This window comes from Caenorhabditis elegans, chromosome X (genome assembly GCF_000002985.6).
Source record: "Caenorhabditis elegans chromosome X".
Taxonomy (NCBI): Eukaryota; Metazoa; Nematoda; class Chromadorea; order Rhabditida; family Rhabditidae; genus Caenorhabditis; species Caenorhabditis elegans.
In genome coordinates this window covers 14,064,197-14,084,904 of record NC_003284.9, presented here as the reverse complement: position 1 = coordinate 14,084,904, position 20,708 = coordinate 14,064,197, and the positions used below count along the sequence as shown (strand labels likewise).

At 34.4% G+C, this 20,708-nt stretch overlaps 4 protein-coding genes, 1 long non-coding RNA gene and 2 other non-coding genes across 7 annotated transcripts; 5 read left to right on the top strand and 2 right to left on the bottom strand.

The window, feature by feature from the left end:
* Positions 1–586: 586 nt before the first annotated feature.
* C33G3.6 (Non-specific serine/threonine protein kinase) lies at positions 587–4,524 on the top strand. The gene is made up of 16 exons (NM_077943.5): positions 587–685; positions 1,000–1,245; positions 1,384–1,869; positions 2,054–2,134; positions 2,182–2,309; positions 2,360–2,401; positions 2,447–2,512; positions 2,618–2,689; positions 2,783–2,824; positions 2,874–2,945; positions 3,157–3,225; positions 3,269–3,340; positions 3,533–3,616; positions 3,818–3,901; positions 3,956–4,049; positions 4,097–4,524. Exons 1-16 carry the CDS (start codon positions 590–592, stop codon positions 4,235–4,237), a joined length of 1,875 nt encoding a protein of 624 aa, NP_510344.2. The 5' UTR covers positions 587–589; the 3' UTR covers positions 4,238–4,524.
* On the bottom strand, positions 1,243–1,311 carry C33G3.8. The gene has a single exon (NR_072507.1). It is a non-coding gene; the product is annotated as an Unclassified non-coding RNA C33G3.8 (non-coding RNA).
* A 343-nt stretch (positions 4,525–4,867) lies between the features above and the next one.
* linc-102 lies at positions 4,868–5,508 on the top strand. Its single transcript, NR_102233.1, has 2 exons — positions 4,868–5,227; positions 5,283–5,508. It is a non-coding gene; the product is annotated as a long non-coding RNA linc-102 (long non-coding RNA).
* Positions 5,509–6,230: 722 nt separating this feature from the next.
* Positions 6,231–8,668, top strand: C33G3.5 (Dentin sialophosphoprotein-like; the record flags this gene model as incomplete). Its single annotated transcript, NM_077942.3, has 9 exons — positions 6,231–6,293; positions 6,340–6,433; positions 6,597–7,205; positions 7,249–7,332; positions 7,568–7,624; positions 7,670–7,735; positions 8,012–8,098; positions 8,147–8,308; positions 8,363–8,668. The coding sequence occupies 9 exons, from the start codon at positions 6,231–6,233 to the stop codon at positions 8,587–8,589; spliced, it is 1,449 nt and encodes a 482-aa protein (NP_510343.2). The 3' UTR covers positions 8,590–8,668.
* Positions 8,607–13,743, bottom strand: C33G3.4 (putative beta-mannosidase). Its single transcript, NM_077941.7, has 14 exons — positions 13,574–13,743; positions 12,843–12,994; positions 12,508–12,708; positions 12,199–12,275; positions 12,017–12,150; positions 11,712–11,966; positions 11,362–11,666; positions 10,367–10,668; positions 10,112–10,255; positions 9,945–10,068; positions 9,583–9,900; positions 9,345–9,526; positions 9,184–9,298; positions 8,607–8,969 (listed from the first exon to the last, which is right to left on the bottom strand). The coding sequence occupies exons 1-14, from the start codon at positions 13,704–13,706 to the stop codon at positions 8,709–8,711; spliced, it is 2,703 nt and encodes a 900-aa protein (NP_510342.1). The 5' UTR covers positions 13,707–13,743; the 3' UTR covers positions 8,607–8,708.
* Positions 13,744–15,917: 2,174 nt separating this feature from the next.
* C33G3.9 lies at positions 15,918–16,059 on the top strand. Its single transcript, NR_072506.1, has one exon. It is a non-coding gene; the product is annotated as an Unclassified non-coding RNA C33G3.9 (non-coding RNA).
* An 861-nt stretch (positions 16,060–16,920) lies between these two features.
* Positions 16,921–20,592, top strand: lgc-21 (Neurotransmitter-gated ion-channel ligand-binding domain-containing protein; the record flags this gene model as incomplete). The annotated part of the gene is made up of 10 exons (NM_077940.3): positions 16,921–17,043; positions 17,124–17,184; positions 17,253–17,346; positions 17,608–17,710; positions 17,819–17,970; positions 18,094–18,277; positions 19,658–19,906; positions 19,953–20,058; positions 20,113–20,227; positions 20,270–20,592. The coding sequence occupies 10 exons, from the start codon at positions 16,921–16,923 to the stop codon at positions 20,469–20,471; spliced, it is 1,389 nt and encodes a 462-aa protein (NP_510341.2). The 3' UTR covers positions 20,472–20,592.
* Positions 20,593–20,708: the final 116 nt, after the last annotated feature.

The following is a 20,708-nucleotide window of genomic DNA, read 5'->3' as shown; positions in this document are numbered from 1 at the left end:
ATTTTTGTCTTCTAAAAAAATGTTGACAAACAATTTTTGCAGATTTTTCGACAAACGTAAAAAATTTTATTCAACCAAATTTATGCAAACTTTTATGTATTATGTAGATTTTTTTGTTTTTCTGTAACTAATCAAATTGCCTCGAAGTTTCTTGAATATTTTTAAACAGTTCCCAATTTTCCATAAGCTTTTACATATTCAGAGTTTCCCGCTAAAAATGTTTTCAGGAAAACGGAATTTCTCATTATGGGCTTAGAGCGAAAAAAGGCCGCGGCTAATCAGGTCCCAAAAAATGCTTGGATTGGGTTACTGCTCTCACGACGGGAGGGTCTTACGAGTTTCTGCTTTTGAACGAGTCATCTTTCCTCTCTTTCCTTTGCCATAAAATCGCACATAACGCGCTCTTTCTCTCCGTCTATTACGTCCAGTCTCACTTTACCACCCATCATGCCATTTTGTATCTGTTCGTTTTTCTACCTCCCTTGTTCCTCCATAGCTTCCAGTTAAAAATTCAATAAGTGAACGCAACTTTACAATTTTTTTAATTTTAAATTTTTCACAAAAAATTATACGCATTTTTTTGCAGGGTATGTCCGACCACGAAGACCAATTTCTTGTGTTCGCAGCTGACGACACTAATCGATTAACTGAAGAACACGGACACGGGGAAATGGGCAGGGATAAAGTGAGTTGGTTACAAATTCTTCAAGAACAAACATTACGAAAAAGTGTTGGTTAATGCTTCCTAATTTAACTTCTACAATTTTTTGGATGATATAAATTTTCACAACTTCAAATAATTTTTCGTTGAAAGTTGTTCAGAACTTGTAAATTATTATAGTTTAAGACTAATGAAACCTTTCGAAAAAAAGAGATCCACCGCTGTTTTTTTGAAAATTAGTGCGGTACACCGCTTCAATATAAAATATAGGGTTTATGAAAATGCAAAATTTAATGCGGAGCATCAAAATTCAGAAAAATACCACCATGGTTTTGCAGGCAGGAGTCGACGAAGAATGCCGGCACGAAGAGGATAAGGATGAATCTAACACGGAAAACCTCAAAAACACTGGCGAAAATGCAACAGCATGTAATGGAATAAATCGAAAAAACTATATCGAAAGAAACCGCATTGGAAATAGTGAAATTGAGGAAAAAATAGAAAAGCAAATGTCGGTAGAGAAGAACATTTCCATCGAACAATTTTTTGGAGAGAATCAAAAATCAACTCGGAACAGTGATCAGGTATATATATATATATATATATATATATATATATATATATATATATATATATATATATATAACATAATTCTAGCCAGAACGCCTTTTTCCTTAATATTTCAGCAATATGCGCAACTTGCTTAACTTTTTTATTTTCAGAACGCCAAAAACCATGAAGAAGATCCTGAAAGTGACGACGAAGAAACCGCATACTTGAATCTAATAAGAAGCTTCAAAAAGGAAGAGTCAATGCATGATCTTAAAAATGCATCGGGAAAACTGCCATCCAGCAATTGTGAAGATGAAATATCAATTGATGAATTTCACGATTCAGAAAGCAACGGAAAATGTAGCGAAGAAGAGGATGAAGATGAATCTTATTTGATTCAATTGAAATACTTTGGTGGAAGTGGTAAACCGTTAGAACAAGGACAAGAAAAGCCAACAAGCGCAGAAACCAATGAAGGATTTAACATAGATGAAAAGCCAGATGAAATGAAGAATAATTATGAAACTGATTCAGTTGAAAATGTTCAAAAAGGAGAAACCGAAGAGGAAAAACGAAAGCGATTGTCTGAAGAAGAGCGTTTGTCTGCTGAATTTTTGGCATCTCTTGATCAAAAAACTATTGATGCAGATAGGCTGGTGAGTATATATGTATATGACAAATTATATTTTCTAGCCCAGAAATGAGCTTATAAAATAATCTTCTCACTTAGCAAAAATTTACGAATTAATGTGATGAAAACTGTATAAATTGACTCTTGAAAAAAAAGAAAAAAAGAAAAAAGAGAAGATAAAGTCTTTTTTTCTAATTTCATAATTTCAGAGACATAATCTAAACCATCGAGAAAAAATAAAGGAAGAAGCTGAGCGTCAACAATTGGAACCTGAAATGCAGAAGTCTTATGTGAGTATTTATGCACAATTTTTTTTAAAATTTGGACTTTACTTTAGAACAATGACTATCGGCAAAGCTCAATCAATTCACATCAAGATAAATATGAAAACTCATCGAATGGCATCAACTACACTGATAGAAATCAAGACGTTTACAATAACAAATCATATGGACAGCAGGAATGGTATAAAACATCTTTTTTAGTTGTTAAATTGTTAAAAATATATTTTTTAGGTTGAAAAATACGTCCTCCGATCATTTACCCTATTGTGATCCGTAAGTTAAAATCAGTTTTTACAATAATTTAACATTTTTTTGCAGACGAGACATTCAAAGAGCATCAAGTCAAAATGTCTATCATGAAGGGATTAATTCGCATGTAAGCAGGTGAGTGTTTAAACTGTTATACGAAAAAAAACAATGTACAAGAGCATCCATATAGGTATAAATATTGAATGATCAAGTATTTTCATAATATAAGATGTAATTTAGACCAAACTACAATCAACCGCAGCACCATCAGCACCACCAGCAGTCTCACGATCAGAATTCAACTATTTCCAGGTAAAATTTTCTTACGCAATTGATCTTATAAGATCAATTAGGCACCCCACACAATTTTTTTTTAAACTTATGTTTTTAAATTTGTTTTTCAAGTGTGGAATACAACCAATACCAGCAAAAGGCGGGCAGTTATGGGTAAGTACTATGCTATTGCTCCATAGCAAAATACATATTTATTTCACAGACGAAACTACCATCCTTACAATAATCATCATCAACAGTACAACCCATACAATCAGGTCCTCGAAAACTCAAGGTAAATTTTAATGGGCGAAATGTTAAAAAAAAGGTGTAATTTCTACTGAAATTCCATATTTGTAATAACTTGGACTTATATTGTAATGCATTCATTATTTATGAAAAACTTTGAAAACACAAGCTTTAAACGTAAAAAAATCATAGAGAAGGGGCATCAGGCTGAAAAACATACGATTTTTATACAATAAATAAATTAAATCATTTTTCAGTTCGGAGTATAATCCACGCCAGCAGGAGTCTAGAAATGCCAGTTATATCAACATCTCAACATTTGATGGGTAATTTTAATATTATTTATCAGACGAAATACGGATTTTTCAGATATAACCACCATCAATATAATGGACATCATGAACGGGCAAACTCATACAATCCATACCCTGAAAACTCCAGGTAAATTCGAAATAGGGCTTATACTTCGATGAAAAACCTATTAGATCTGGTGTGGACGTTGAATCTGGCTCTCTCTCAAAGTAGGCTAAGATCTGCCTGACTCGCGATGCCTCCTATAAAGCTTAATGAAAATTTGGCCAACGTCGTTTAAAAACTGCAACAAATGTATTTTTTCAAATTACATTTTTTCAGAAACTTTTCACACCAATCGCAGCATAGCGGACGTCAAGCTGAGCAGCCGTACAACTCGTATGATCAATTTTTGACGAATGGAAGGTAGGTTCAGCCAAAACATTTTTCTCCTAGATAAAGAATCAAGCATCTGAAATTAAGAATAGGCGTGAAAAACAAAATTTTGCAATAACCAAGACAGTACTCAGTGGGTACCTGAAAAGCGTAGCCATTCAGGAGATACTATTCCTAAATACAATTGTCTCAAATAAAAAGTTGCATACATAAATTTATTTAACTTTTCAGAACCGAGTCATATGGAAACACCAACCATCAGTCTGAATCACTGGAAAAATCAAATTACGACTATAGAAATACTACAATTTTGAGGTTGGTTTTGAAAGTTTTGAAAAGAACTATAAATAAATATTTGGATGATTTCAGGCTTCTAATCGATAAGAAAACGGAAAGCTACGAGATAGCACGCCAAATTATTGATTATCTCGAGCTTTGCAAACGCAAAAATGTCAGAGTTACGGTGAGCTCAGCTCTAATACGGATAAATGATGAAAAATTTAAATTCAGAAAGATTCAATATATGAAGCTCCAAATCGCGTTTCCTATAATGTTGATCTGGTCGTGTTCATCAACCAGAAAATGAGTCATCTTGTGAAATGCGAGGACGATGAGTTCCGATTAATTTTGAACAGTGACGAAGGAAATTGATATATTTCCAATATTTATGACTTGATAGTTTTAATTCTTATTTATTTTTTGTTTTCCCGAGTTTTTTTCTAAATTTGTGTTTAATTTAGAGCTTCGCAGACCGGCTTGCTAGATCAATATTGTTAAGTAATTTGTTAATTGACAGCATTTTTGCAACTCAGAGTTCTTATAAATTATACATTTTCAGGTAGTCTTTCTCAGAAAGAGAGTAGGGTCCCCGGGGCTAGTCTTCACTATTTATTCATGTTTTCAAGGACTTTAAAAAATTAATAAACGTATATATACTTATTTATAGAAACCAGCCTAGTAGTATTCACTCAAAAAACCTTATAGACTTATTAAAGAAGGACAACACTTTGTGGGGAAATTGCTTTAAAACATGCCTATGGGGTCACAATGACAGAATATCATGATCAAAAAGTTCAAAAAAATTTTCTAAATTTGATATGATTTTTTGAAAATTGAAAAAATCTCAGTTTTCCCCTAATTCCAATTTTAATTTCTCATTGTACCAATAATGTTATGTAAACGCATATCATGTCAAAGACCAATTCTATTCATGTTTTCAAAAGATGTAAACTCAAATTTTTAAAATTTTCTTCCCAACTACCAATTTACGGCATTTTCTTGTTTTAGAAATTTTTTCAAACTTTTTATCAGCTCGGAAAAAAGTATTTTTCTAGGAATTTACGATGCTGCAAATTTTGTGATAAATCAGCGTTTGTCAATAATAAAATCCTAGTAACAATAAATTATCCATGACGATTTCGGGGAATTAAGATTTGAAAAAATAGCTCATAAAATTTTTTAAACTTGTGATTTCACATTCCTCATTATTTTGCGACATTTCTGTCGGCAATGCCTCTGAAAACAACCTCATCCTCGATTATCGTCATCGAGCCCGCGGAAGCTCCTGTTCAAATTTTTCAAAAATCGAAAAAGAAGAAGAATTCGAAGAGCAAACGAATCTGGTGGAAATACATTAAATCTGTAAGTGTTTTAAAATTTGTCACCTCACAATATTAGAGACGTAAAACATTTTCAGACCGCTCTATTTGTTCTGGCACTTCTGGTGATTTTTGCGTTCTTGATGGGATCTGTGTTTTTTGTGCTTCACTAGTGTCACAAAACGATTTACTTTTCTTTTTGGCTTTGGTTTTGTGGCTTCTAGCATGATTTTTAATAATTTTTCATTACACTTATTGAGATACTGACAAATTTTTTAATATGAAATTCATAATTTTATCATGAATAAAACTGTTATTAATGTGAGATTTGTGTTTGGTGAGCAATGTGAGTTTAAAGGATTGAAGGACGATCCGTTCTTCAAGTGCACTGCGGATCTGAGAGTCAGGTACACTGCCTGGTCATGCTCCCACTGGACTATAATATAAGCCACTTCCTAGCCGGGAACTGTGACCAATAATCCAGTCGTGGATTGCTCCACTTCCCAATAGAGGCTGGGTGAACCTAGGGGGTGAGACCGGATTTGAACTCGTGACCTCCAGATTGCTAGCGGCCATCACTACCGACTGAGCTATCTGCCCCCCCCCCCCCCTGGAAACAAATCATTAAAAAAGTGCAAAAACTTAGAATTATCTTTTAAATAATCATTGAGCCTGAATTTATCTATTCGAACAAAAACTTCGTTCAGACTTAGAGAATTGTAGACCCCGAAATAAATCGTTTTAGGTCACACCTATTTATCCAGAAAAGAGAGAAAGAACTCTGCTACAGGAACCCGCCAAGACTCTAGCAAAAAATAACTCCCTTGTTATTCCCATTGCCTACAAAAATAGCATAAATTGAGCATTTTCAACCAATATCGTTTGAAAATGAATTCGTACTAGTTGAATTTGAACTAGAAGATTTCTATCGTTATTTCCCTTCCCCCGCTCAACGAAAAATAATAAAACATCGAACACCGTGTGCCTGTCTAAATTCGATTATGCATAATTTTGTTGAACTATAAAAGCATATTGAGCACATCACAATGATCATTCCAACGGTCACGATGGTAGTTTTCCATCTTCTTCTTTTATTCTGTTTATGCCACGTAAGAATATCGACTTTTTGTAATAAAACTCCTATAAATACCTCAGGCTGAATATTACGACTATGATGCTACAATTAGACAAGTTCCAATTTACGATGGTAGTAAATTCTATGAGATGAGTCCTTCTGAAATGGAAAACGGTACGTATTATTGTGAACAATATTGACTAATTTCCCACTTTCTGTTGTTTGAAATTCGCGTTATTTTGAATTTTAAAATGTTCTTCCAATTTTTTATTTTAGTATAGAAATTTGAAAACGATTAGGAAAAGTTAGTTTTACTATGTACTTTAGAGTTTTGCAGCTTTCACCAAAACGTTAAACGGTCTTTTGTATTCCACTAAAGAAAATGTTGTCTCTCATGTGCCTTCTACGCCGGAACATTTTGTCAGACATTCTACCGATGATGAAGATCTTGACTTGGTGATGGAGTACGTAAAAGACCATTCCTTCGACAAAACTGGACAACTGAGATATGCGTCAGTGCCAGTTATTGAGGATGAGCTGGTGAACGATATTTTGAATGTTATCTTTGGACGAAAGGAGTACATTCGACTTTTGAATAACCCAGAAAGAGCCGAAATGACTGATATTGTTAGGGAAATGATTCGGGTTCCTACCCAGGAAGTGCTCAAGCAACAGCTCTTCCACAAAATTCTTGCTTCTCGAGCATATTATGAAAAGTTCTTCAAACCAATGCTGGAAGACAATAATAGGCAGAAGTTGTTGGAGTTCGGCAGGCATTTGTTGGATTCGCATAAAAATGGAACCCTGTCAACCTCTGATACACTGGAGCTGAACAAAAAACTTCAAAACATTGCGTTTTTCGATAGACCAGATGACAAAGAATTCAGAGAGATGGTTGATCTTTTGCAAAAGGTTTTTGGAGAATCCATGAACATCACCGAAAAAGGTAAATGATCCGGTGTAATTTATTTCGAAAAAATATATTTTAGGTATTAAAGTGCCATTTGTTCCTGACGTGACGGTCAGAAATTCGTCATCCAGTGAAGAGGAGATAGATACAGAATGGTCATCGGGTGAGTGATACGTTTAACAGAAAAAAATGGAGTTCCAATTGTAAAATATATGCATTTTTGAATATTATCTTTGTATTGTAAGTTATTGAAACTATTTCACGCTTCATTTTTCTGAAGCATCTAAATCATTGTGTATCAAAACTCAAATCTACAAGGACCAACCAATAAAATACATATCTCAATTGAAGAGGCCTTGGAAGTCAATATTTTTATTTTCATTTTCGAGTTCATTCAGAAGATCCTCAGTCCTCGACGCCCGTGTATATTTCTACATCCGGAGCCATCACCAATGGTAAATTTTCCCATTAAGCTCACGGCTAGGAATAGCATTATTCAGATCCATCACCATCCACGGAGCCATCGTCGACATTAAGAACTTCAGCTGTAACACCAGATTCTATTCGTGAGTTGCTCTAGAAAAAAGTTTTGGTAGCTTTATTAGAGATGAAGCATTTATTATGGAAACTCTATCCCGGAATTAGAAATTGTAAAGAAATTTCAAAATATACTTTCATTTTTGCCATATTTCAAAGAGTATTAGCATAACTTCAACAGACATTTACTGTTGTAAGATCCACTTTTCAACAAAAAACAATTACATAAACTTCATCATCATACACCACAATTCAAAAGGAAATGATTTTTAATTTTTGATTTTATTAAAAATCAGGAACTATAGAATCTACTGTGACCATGACTGCGGAGTACAAAGCTACAACGTTAAACTCTAGTGAGGATTATTCAGAAGACTCATCGATGACTACAGGTATCTACTACCATATTACTAGTTTTCACGTTTTAAATTTTATTCAAGGAGAAGATGAATCCGCATACACAAGAGAAAATGCCGGACCTTTAGACCCACAGTATATTCCACCTGCCACCAGAAGAACTTCTGAATTCTCTACAGACTCTACAACAGTTGAAAGCACCACAATCCATGTTTCTAGTACAGCGACAGAGATTAGTTCAACTGGTATGTGTTGTTTGGTTGGGTTTACTAGTTTGCAAAAATGTGCACTATTTACAGAAATTGAAACATCAACTGCAATTAAGGAAACAACCACTGAAGAACCAATGGTTTACATCAGCAATTCGAATGATGAAGAAAACGAAGAAAAAGAAGGTTCCCTTTATAATGGCACAGAACCGGAGAAGAAAAAGTCATTTTTGAATGCCGTCGAACTACCGAAACATGAAAATCAGACAGTTATCGCGACAAATGGGAAGTCTCCTAACTCAACGCAATCCACTTAAATTGTTTCAAGATACGGTTCCAACAAACTGTTTATTTATTTTTGTTGTAATTGTTTTTAAACAAAAATCAAAGTAACAAGACATAATTTGAACATAGACAAAAGGCAAAATTATACAACTCAAACGTAACAATTCTTAAGGTTACAAACTGTGAAGTCGGATTTCTCAAGATCTACTTCAAACTTTGCGATAAGTCTGATCTTCCGCAGCCTCTGAATCATGTGGAACCCATTGTCACTGAACCAGCCGGTGAACGGTTTTTTGCAAGTTATCCAAGTAAATGGTGAGACTCTATCCGTGGTAATGGTGAGATCGTAAGTTTTTTCGTCAATTCGTTGAACATCACTTATTTGTACATCACCAAATGTGTTGAAATCAACCTGAAAATTTACATCTTATAAACTGCGACGTTATAAACTTTATAAAGTTTTATAAACTTTGTAGTTTAAGATTTCTCAGAAAGTGGCAACAACTCACTAAGGTACTAGGGTATTAGGCTACCAGAGTACTAAGAGCACCCTAGTACCTACGTACCTACGTACCTACTCCACCTTTCACTGCAAAAATTGAAAAAAATCCTGAGCCATCCCTCACCTCAAACAAGAAATCCGGAACTAGTACATCTTCATGAATTTTCACCCCAGATGAATCATATAGCGTTGACACGTATAAATATTCCGATAATTCTGTGATTTTGGAGAATGTGATTCTGAAAATCAAATTGTTTACAAGAACCTCATTTCGCATAAACTTACCCAGTTTTTAATACTTCCGAGCTTCCCGCAGGTACACTATCAATATGGAACTCATTTGTGAGAATTGGATCAAGACCATTGCCCCAGCTGAGCATTTGTACGTTAACAGTAATATTGTGTAGTAAATATGGATTATCGTTGAGAAGGAATACTTTCAAGTTGAAGTCGGTTTCATCAGCAAACTGAAACATTTTTAAACTTATTTGCTTAAAAAACTCTCGTGATAAATTCAACTTACCGAATACACAGCTACATTTGAAAAGAACCTCCTAGCTTCATAATGTGCCATTTTCCAGTTTTGTTCAAAATCAATTGTGGACCACGTCGGAGCAGCCCAAACATCATTCAACTGCCAGTACATTGCACACATTGTGTTTCCAAGTCCTTCATTTGTTGTTGTATTCCGGAATCTTCGATAGTGAAGGGTTTGGGTTTTTAGTGCAATAGACTGGTGAACTTGCGAGAAGTATGCCAATCTGCTCATGTAAGATGCTGATGAAATATACTTACAAGATGGAACGTCAGAAACTGATTTCGATCCGCATTCCGCCGGAATCTAAAACACATCGTTGAACTGGAAAGGACGTAAATGGAACTTACCGGAAGATGCTGGAAAATCATTAGCAGATTAGTCGCAATTCCTCCAGGGTGGTGCTGCCTATGGAACATTGCTTTGCTTGTGTACTCCCAGTCCGACTCGTTAATCCAGTTGAGCATTGTTTCTCTGAGACAAAATAGTAAAAAAAATCATAAAACTTTCAACTCACTTCATTGGATAACTTTGGACACCATACTCAGATGCACATCTAGGTGTCAAATAAGTATCATCTCTCCATAAGTTCACAAATTCGTTGTAATAGTGAATATCACCATATCTTACGTCGTAGGGGTTTTTGGAAACTCCCCCTTCCCTGAAATGATCATGTGTGACTATGCTTTCAACAAAATTAATTTTTCAAAAGCGTTTTTCTCCTCGCACGAAACAACTTTTTCACAACAACAAAAACATCTAAATCACTCACTCTTCAGTTTCCACGCCGTTCGACGGACTCGACATAATAAATGGTATCGTTGGAGCCACCTTCTTTGCAATCTTCGCCAGTCTCTGATACAAAAGCACATAATCTTTCACTTGCTGGCTTTCAGTGTAATTGGACGCTTTCCACCAGTGTCCTCGAATCGCGGCTTCATTTTCATTATTCCCTGAGAACACGATAACAGAGGTGTGTTGGCTGATACGATCCACATTGTAAGATACTTCTTCCTCTGCATTTTGTATAAACTCCTCGGTTGTTGGGTATAATGCACAGGCAAACATAAGATCCTGAAAGTGTGTCGAAAGTTGAAGAAAATTTTAAAAAAGTTCAATATTTTGAATTATAATTCTAAAATTATTAAACGGAATAAGTTAATATAAGAATCTTGAAAAAATCACAGTTATCTAATAATTTTTCATTATTAACTTTGGTGTTTTCCTTGCAGTTCATTTAAAGGTAGAGTAGCGCCAGTGGGGTGTGTTCAAAATTGTGTTCAAAAAGTGCCAAAATGACAAAATATTATAATAAAACTTTTCTCGAATTTTCTTTGAAAATTTTTTATTTACTGTCAAAAAGTGACAAATACTCAGTTTTTGCCACTCATAATTTTGGAAGTCGACCATTAAAAAATTTTTTTTGCATTTTTACACTGTAATATTGTTTTTATTATTTGTATTAAAACATTGTAGGGGTCAGAACATGCTACATTGCTTTGGATTTTTTCAAACGTCCATATTTTTCAAAATTTTGGCAGTTTTCCAAAACTTGGCCAGGAAATTATGAAAAACCTAAACATTTTTGGAGTGTTTTTTTAATCATGTTCGCCCGCTTTGGATCATTATAAGTGTATTTAGACGAAATCCCCACTGGCGCTACTCCAGCTTTAAAACTTTTCACTTTTCCACAAAATCACCATACTTATTCTATTTTGGATAACAAGATTCTTATTCCTACTAACTAATTTATGTATAATCACCCACCTGCCACACAAGGATGCCTTTTTTGGACGCATAATAATAGAAATGATTCGACTCATAAAATCCGCCACCCCAAACTCGAATTGCGTTCATTCCCACTTCAGCGACAGAATCCAGCAGAAATTCGGTCTTAGCAATATTTTCCCTGTCTGACCGGAACATTGAAACAGGAATCCAATTTGTTCCTTTTAGGAAAACAGGCTCATCGTTGATTTTAAAATAGAAATTTCTTCCCTTCTCTGGCTTCTTAGGATCAATTAAATCTTGAACTAGCTCAACTGTCTTGAATCCAATTTTCTTTTCTTTCACTGTAAATAGATGATCATAGATTATTAACTAGTTATCATTAATACCTTGGCCTCCCATTGACACCACAACGTCATAAAGTTTCTGCTCTCCCATTCCATTTGGCCACCAACGTTCTGGTTCGTGTTCCATTGGAATTGATAGGGACATGATGTTTTTTGATCTTGTTTGCAAACTCTTGGTGGCTGATAGTCTATAGTAATCAGACTCCTTGATTCCGAGCTCAGGAATTTGAACAGAGTACTCAATGGTTCTTGCACCATAGTGGAATGTGTCGAATTCAAAAGCGACTTTCCATTTTCCTATAAAAAAATATTTTGTTGAAAAAGTACCCTTATCACAACCAATATACCATGAGCAAATCTAGTTTTCCAATTGAAATCATGGAAATATTGTCCTCTGTAGATATTTATAGTGATAGTGCTTGGGATTCCAACTGTTGGAAAAGACGGTCCCCAATCCCAGGCAAAACTGTATTGGGCCTTTCTGAAAACAATAATTTCTCATTTGAAAAAACTTAGAATTTTCTCAAACCTAATAAAGTTTTGATGACATTCTCCATGATAAATGTCCGGGTTGCAATCTGGTGGAAGAGAATGCCCGAATATTTTCTGAAAATTTTTTCAATACGTTACGAAGCTTAATAAAACGTAACGTAAATTTTAAATGTATATAGGTTGCAATTTTTGGTATGCATTGTATACAATACCAAAAAAATGTAAAATTTGGAATGTACCATTTAAAAAACAAGTCATTTAATTTCCTGGTACCCTGCTGGTTTAGCGTTAAAAAAAGATGCCTACAGAGTTTATTACATTATTTTGGAAATGTAAAAGGCCTCACTTTGTACTCATCCGCTCGCTTTTCCGCATATTTCACTGAACTTTTGAACTTGATCGTTATGTCATTTTCACCGAGTGCAATGATGTCCGTCACGTTGACATGATAGGGCAGAAATTGGTTTCTTGAATGCAAGACTTTTTGTCCGTTCACATACACGGTGGCAATTGTGTCAACGCTCTCAATTTCGAGGAAGGCGCCAACCTGTAATGTATTTATTAATATGGGGGCAAGTTTGATGAAAATGCGGAAAAGAGGTAAAATGTTGGCGGTCATCTATCGGAGAAGATGTTTTTTGCAAAAAGGTTGTGTTTTGATGCTCATTGTAGTGTTCTCACCGTGTCGTCTAGATCTATCAATCGAAACTTTCTGCTATACGTCCAATCATCCTCGGCAATCCACTTTAGATTCAGATGATTCTCCCCAAAAAGCGGATTGTCGATGATTCCCGAGGCGTATAAATCCGAATAAATGTCTCCGGGAACGGTTCCTGCAAAATGAGAAAGAATTGAACGCGTTTTTATCCGAGGACACACCGTTTTGTTTGGTTTTTGATTTTTTCGTTCTTTCGAGTGGTGTCTAGATTCATCATTTTCATATATTCACTTTTTCAACGTCCAAAAAGTTTTCGATATTTCCGATATAGTTCTTATTTTATAATCTTGCAACAAATCTTTTTGGTTGATTATTTTTCATTTGAAAATTTATTTTTTTCTAAACATGTTTCAACTATTTGTATTTTAAATTCTAAAGGATCGATTGTTAAAATAATTCTAAATTGTGAAAACATTCCCATACTTTCAGAAGATTTGTCAAATTACCAAAACTGTGACGGAAAATTCTCATAAATGTAAAACCTTTTATTTAAAAACAATAAATTTGCTCTAATTGAAATTCAAACAAAATCCACTAATTCTACAATGTACAAAGTTTTTTATTTTTATTTTCTACAATTAAAATTTTGTAGGTTTCAGAGTCGTAATTTTAATTAGAATATTTTTAGTAAACACAAGTCTACCACGAGAAATTTAACAGTGAAAAGCTGTCATTTATAAAATATAGTACATACCTGTTCCATTGACAGTTTTGTTACTTGAAGAGAACTCCCAGTTTCCAGCGAGGTTAACGAGCGTATTGTAGCCATGTGTTGTATGTAATTGAAATAGAAGCCAAAAAAGGCACACGACGAGCGACGTGCGCATTTTTTGCTGTGAATGACAGACAAGTGAGCCATGCAATGCACAGAGATTGTTATCAGTTTTCAGCTGACCCCAATCTTATCGTAGTTTCGGTCGTTCATTTGGTGTTTACGACTGCTTGTTGGGAAGTCGGGTAGAAAATAACTCAATGTTATTTGTGCACACAATGCATTATTTATTATCTGAATTGTCATAACAAGTCCAATGTTTTGTATGTAGTTTAGAACTGTTTGTGGATGTTTGTTTTTCAAAAAAATAAATTCAGTTTTTGTAATAATTAAATAACGTCGTTTCACATTAATTGTTGCGAGCAGAACTATTGGCTCAGGCCAATTTAAGCCCATTAGTGTGAGCAATATGGACAGTACAGGAATGTTAAATTTCTGGTCTGAATAATCAGAAGCGTTTGAAGATAAATTTTTGACATAACTTCAAATAAAAATTTTTAACTATGCATTTATTAACGATAACAATTTAAGAAATGACCAAACAATGTTTTTCATATCATTTTCCAATGCGAAGGAGAATTTAAAATGCTTTTATTAATATAAATTAGTTTCAAAGGACTCTAGCGCTAACATTCAAAACAACTTTGTAGTGTTGTTAAGGATACAGGTATTGTATTTTTTGGAGTAAAGAAAATTTAAAAGCGTTCACATTATTGATGAAATATCGGAAAATTATGTATTTTCTATTTTTTTTAATGGCATAAGGGTAAATTTTCTATTAAAAATTTATCACTTTCCAAATTTATGGGGCATTCGAAAATTAGTTTTGCAGCCTCTAATAATTTTGCAGTCTCTATTAGTCTTGCACCCCTACAGAATAATTAAAAATTAGTCTTGCATGCATGACTAATAGAGGAAATACGGTAACCGAAATGCTCACTGTTACGTGTTTTCATTGTTGTACCATCAACGTTCGAGCATGTTGCAGAGCAAGTAGTTTAATAATAATTTCCAGTTTTTCAGAACCTATTATAAAATATTTTATTCAGAATACAACAATTTCAATTTAAAGTAAAATATAATAAACTAGTTTTCAACAAAACTTTTTAATTTGAAACGCTTCCTGGCGTTCAGTGCAATTATTTCTATTTTTATAGTTTTTCCAATAAGTTTCTAACGTTAAAGTTTCAACTGTTAATTGTTTTTTGATTGGAAGGTAAGAAATTCCACCGTATGGTAGCCCGTTAATTGTTTTTTGGTTGGAAGATAAAATATTCCGCAATGCTTTGGCACATACAAAATCAATTGATCATTGTACCACATCTTGTATTATTGTTGTAAATTCATCTTTTGCACATTAATTGTAATTTTCAACAATTTCATTAATAAAATGTATCAAAAAGTTACCTACTCTTACAAAATGCAGTTCCCTTGTTCTACAAGTTTCTTTGATTCGGTTCTAACCTGTCTAACCCAATGCAACAAAAAAGTGAAAACCCAATCGGGTAGGCGAAAGCTAGAAAAAGTGGCGATCGTTTATCTCTCAATGTCATCCGAAATGGAATTGGAAGTTGCGCAATCGTATTATCAACAAGCTTTTGCTTTCCGCCATTTTTTACGCTTGTCCTTTCGTCGACCTGCCTACCATCTGATCATTATTCATTGCCAATGTTCGCTTTCTTTACTGTAAAAAACAAGTAACAAATTTAAAGATCTATTATTTATTCCAATGTTTTGTCATTCTCCTATTGATATTTGTTATATGGATGGAACTTTAATTAACTTAATATAAGTTTGAAAAATCGTTTCAAAAACTTGAATGTTTGAAACTAAAAATTTAGTTGTTAAAGTTACGAGGTGAACTATGTACCACAAATATTTTAAATTTACAGCTCACTCTAATAAAAAATTGGCAATGCATTGAAGAATCCTAGGAATGTTTAGTAGTTATATCTAAAGACGGGTAGTACCTTTTTAGTCACAATAAAGAATTTCTGTGGCAAAACCTTAAAGAATTTTGGAGATATGTAGTAGATCACTTAACTTAATTGTTAAGCTTTTAACAAGATGTTAATTACAGTTTGTCTTTTCGATTTTCATAAAATTCAATTGTTTTGAAGTAGTTTGAAATACTATTTTTGTAAAACGAATAAGCATACTTTAGCCTTTGATTTTTCCCAATATAACTGTCCTATGACCTCTAATCTCAAGTCTGCCGAAGAAGGGAACGGCAATTTCAGGTGTAACCATTGTGTAAGCTATCGGCACTTGTTCACATCTGTTTTACACCCAAGAAACAGCGAAGATAAAGCATCAGAAAGGTTAACGGAAAACGTCAATAACCAGTTGTTCACCACCACTAACCAAATCAGTCACACATTTGGGAGTAGGGAGTAGGGGAATAAGATGACGAAGACGTTGGAGATGCAGATGAAGAAGCTGGGCTACAGAAAACCGGCCTTTGTGTCTTTTCTAGGTCCGCCCGTCCCTCACTCTCCTCACATATGACAAGGTGAATAAAACGAAAAGAAAAAGTCTCCATCTCCCTCATATTTCAAACACTACCTAGACTCCGCCTACTGTTATCCCTCAAGACGCTTCACTTGTTCTTTCCTTATCTTATCATAATGGTGATTTCTGACTTACCATTAATCTACTCCGTTTTTTAATTACTAGTACGTGTTAGTTTCTCTCTTGTCATATTCCTGAGAACACCTGTTGTACAAGAGGACAATCGCCTCCCTCAAAACAAATCCACTTTATGTCGTTAGAGGCAGTGAGAGGGGAAATACAAGTGTAGATCGTTTACTATTCATCGTTCGCGGCGTAATATTCGTTGTACTTCGTCATTCTTCATGCTATTCCTATTACTCAATCTTAGCGCTGGCGAATAATCTTAACAATTTTTGACATATTTTTGTTGATTGTACTTGGACAAAACCAGCGTCATTAAGCGTACTGTCATCTAGTAAATAACGAATAGAAAACATTGCACAAATTTCACGTGTTATCGTTTAATTTTTTTAAAATGGCTTTTAAACGCTTTTGCTAGAACAATTTTGAGTTAGAAAGTTTCACAAATATTAAGATAATTTTTTTGGTTCAGGCAGCTCTTCTCTGAATTATATTTCATTCCCAAATAAATCACAATTAATAAGTTAAGTTTTTAATTGAAACAGATCACAGTTTTATATTGTTTTACTCGCGTCTTTTTACTAGTTTTTTTTCATCTTTGTTTTTTTTCAATTTTTACTCTAGTCCGGTTTCAGATGATAAAAGTGTTGCTTCTCATCATACCATTTTCGGCATTTGCTCTAGGCCAAGAGCAGAACCAAGCCGGTACCGCGGTTGCCGGGCCCCATATCGTCAACTCTCCAAATGCACTGTTCCAGGTATTCTTTGCTCTTCATTTGATAGTGCTTAACAACAAATAGTGATATCCGGAAATGACAAGCATAAACAAATATTGTAGGCACGAGCCACTGGATCTGTCCAACTGGATCCATGCCAATATATGCTTCAGCAGTTGAATCGTAAGTAGGCAAGAAGGGGGGGGGGATTGTGGAGAATAAAAAAATGAAAGAAATCCAATTCAATTCAGAGACCAGTAGAGATTTGATGCAACATGAAGTAAACACACTGGAACAATGTTTATATTACTATCTCGCAGGAGAGAGTGCAAAGAAGTTAGCCAAGTAAGGAATGCGCTTTTTTTTCACAGTTTAAACAGAATTTAATTGTTTAAATGTAACTATATTCAAACATTATTGACGAAAAAATATTTGTGAAGTTCATGAGTTTGTAAAATACATCACATATGAAATCAGTGATAAAAAAGAACAAATGAATAAATTAAGATGAAATAATCAATTGGACCCGTAAGACTAAACTTGTTTGAAATTGACTAATTAAATTGGATCATGAATTTATTATCTTCATATGCATAATTCTTGCAGACTTAACATTCCCCATGCAATTGCTTCAATCCCACCGAACTACCTGAGCCAACAGCCCGTGACAATCAACTTTGCCCAGTTCACACTTCAGCACTTTGAATTGGTATGACTTGTTTCGATTCCTGTTTTAGTGTCACATTATATCGAAAAAAAACTTTATTGAAATTCCATCTTATCAAAGTCTTAAGTTCAAATCTTTTTTATTTTTCAGAACGAGCATCTTAAAGACATTTCCATTCACGGTTATTTGGAACTCAGCTGGCATGACGACCGTCTTATGTGGAATCAGGACACATGGAAGAAAAACAAGCTCGTTGTTCACAGTTTCCATCATATTTGGGTACCACTTCTCGGGTCGCAAAAGTAAGCAATCACTTTTCAAAGTGCTTTCAAAAAAGTTGTTTTAAACGAATATGCAACTAGGTCAAACGTGTATCACTTGACCATTCATGCAAGTTGTTCAAGTTATCAAAAAGTTATTTGCAGTCCGGAGAACCATTTGAAGAATGGAGATGCGTTTGAAATCCGCAAAGTCGAGACCACAAATCAAGGAAATGTATCGGCTAAAGTTGCATTCTCGTTAAGAACTTTCTGCGATGACACTGATTTCGAAAATTATCCAAATGATGTGTACAAGTGTTGTTTCTCTTTCGAACCACAGCAAGATAGGGTAAGTCTCTAAAAAAATAGTAATGTTTAGGCAGAAATGTATTAGGTCTCCAAATAAGTTCCGGGTCAAAAATCATAACTTTGTTCGCTGCAAATCGATTTTTATGAAACTTTGGGAATTTATGTTATCAACCATGATCTTTCAATTGACAATAGTCACAACATTTTTTGACCACCCCAAGTGTCCTAACTCGGAGCCAATTTTTTCAGGCAATTTTCTGATCTCGCTTCTTTACAGCTTTGAATTGAGGTTAGTGTGCGGATTTTTCTTTGTATTTTTTTTGGTTGATCGTCAATAAATCTTCAAAAAAATTTTTGTCGAAAATTCTAGATTTTTCCTACAAAAATGATGTAACCAAGTGTAAACTATTTTTACACATAAAAATCATTTGAGTTTTAAATTTGAATCTCAAGAAATTTTCAAAAAACTCAAAAATTATCCGAAAATTTATATTTTCTATTATCGTTTTAGTGTATCGAACTAAACTGATATGTTTTGTATGTGTAAAAATAGTTTACACTTGGTTACACCATTTTTGTAAGAAAAATCTAGAATTTTCGACAAACATTTTTTTGAACATTTTTTGACGACCAACCAACAAAAAATTTTTTGGACGGATTTTTTTCCAAACTTTTGTCGTTTTCTAATAATGTTTTCTGAACAAAGAAAAATCCGCACTTTAACCTCAATTCAAAGCTGTAAAGAAGCGAGATCAGAAAAATGCCTGAAAAAATTGGCTCCGAGTTAGGACACTTGGAGTGGTCCAAAAATGTTGTGACTATTGTCAAATGAAAGATCATGGTTGATAACATAAATTCCCGAAATTTCATAAAAAATCGATACGCAGCGAGCAAAGTTAAGATTTTTGACCCGGCACTTATTTGGAGACCTAATATTATACTGTCCCTTTGAACAGTAAAAAATGTGTTCTTCAAAGTACACCTTGTTTTTGAAAAATCACAAGAAAAGCCAAAAATCCGACCCCAATCAATATCAGTCGCCAACATCTCACGAGTTCCGCGCCCCGCAGCGTTCACCTTGATAGTGCGCCACGCCCTCAGTGTTTACCTTGCTGGAGTAAAATCTACGGGCGCGGAACTCGCGAGATGTCTGTGGCTGATATTGGTTGAGGTCTGGATTTTTGCCTTTTCCCAGTGATTTTCTGAAAAAGGAGTACTTCCAAGAATACATTTTTTCACTGCGGGGCTGGGGCTCAGTAAATAGGAAAACCACGGTAAATAATTTTCTAAAAGACCATCAAATCTCTATATTCACAAATATCATAAAAATTATGAAGCTTCGTAACATTTTGAAAGCTTTCCATGGTTTTTTTAATCAAAAAACTACAAGGCTGTAAAATTCACGTTTTAACATTTTCAGGAAGTTATTCAATTTACCTCTTCTGGCCTTCCAATCTTTACTGATCCAAAGAACTTCCGTGATTATGGTTGGGGAGTGTCTGGAACTGTTCCAGAGTCCTTTGACGATCCATCTGAGATTGCTCAACTCGGCTTCTGCTTGAACCTTAAGAGAGCCCATAGCTCATTGAAGATTGAACTTGCCATTCCACTTTTCATCACCACTGCGCTTTTCCTTCTCCCACCACTTTTCGGAAGCGTAAAGATCCAGGTATGGTGATTTGAAAAGGACGAGTTTTCAAGATAATTTACTTTAGATTTACTTGAAAATGTTTGTGATGGGGCTACAATTTATGACTCTTCTTATCTTCTCAACAAGAATTGCTCCATTCCTTTCCAGCACTGCAAGCACTCCTAAACCAAGTAATTATTTGTTTTTGCCTATTTAAGATTACAAAATCCTGTCAAAAATTTCAGTGAGATTCCTCGAAATTGCTTTGGTTTTCAATCTAATCTCCATCACAACTTCAATTATTATTTTCTGTTGTATGCAAGTGAAGCGTACTCTTCCACCATGGGGAAGAGTTACACAGTAAGTTGAATAATAATATGCTTTCTCGAATTCTTATTTCAGGTTCGCCAACTTCATCAATGGATTCCTTGGAGTTTTGAATATATCCGGAGTTGAAGAGTACAATCTTGACAAATATGATGAGCAAGTCTCCCAAAACTCATATCAAAAAGATTGGGCCAACGTGTTCCGAGCGGCTCACGCAGTTCTCATGGGAACTATTTCTGCCATTGTGATTTTTGTGTACATTGTTTATTGCTTATAATTATTAACTTCTCAATAATTTAATTATTATATTTCTGTAAATTTCATGTGTATATTATATTTATACAGATTTCATTGTCACTTGTAGATCATATGCCTCATAGATAAACCATTAATCTTTCAATTCTTCCTGTATTTCAAACCACAAATTTTATTACTGTGCTCCAGGGAGGGTAATTTAAAATGTTTTTAGTGAACTGTTTTGAATTGAGCAGTAGTTTTGTGTTTTTATCTTCAA

Coding starts and splice junctions, on each gene's coding strand:
- C33G3.4 (NM_077941.7), bottom strand. CDS start 13,706: ATGCGCACGTCGCTCGTCGTGTGCCTTTTTTGGCTTCTATTTCAATTA. Junction 12,709..12,842: donor TGATAGATCTAGACGACACG/GTGAGAACACTA, acceptor AATACATTACAG/GTTGGCGCCTTCCTCGAAAT. Junction 10,069..10,111: donor GTCCAAAGTTATCCAATGAA/GTGAGTTGAAAG, acceptor ATTTTGTCTCAG/AGAAACAATGCTCAACTGGA.
- C33G3.6 (NM_077943.5), top strand. CDS start 590: ATGTCCGACCACGAAGACCAATTTCTTGTGTTCGCAGCTGACGACACT. Junction 1,870..2,053: donor CTATTGATGCAGATAGGCTG/GTGAGTATATAT, acceptor TCATAATTTCAG/AGACATAATCTAAACCATCG. Junction 3,226..3,268: donor AACATCTCAACATTTGATGG/GTAATTTTAATA, acceptor CGGATTTTTCAG/ATATAACCACCATCAATATA.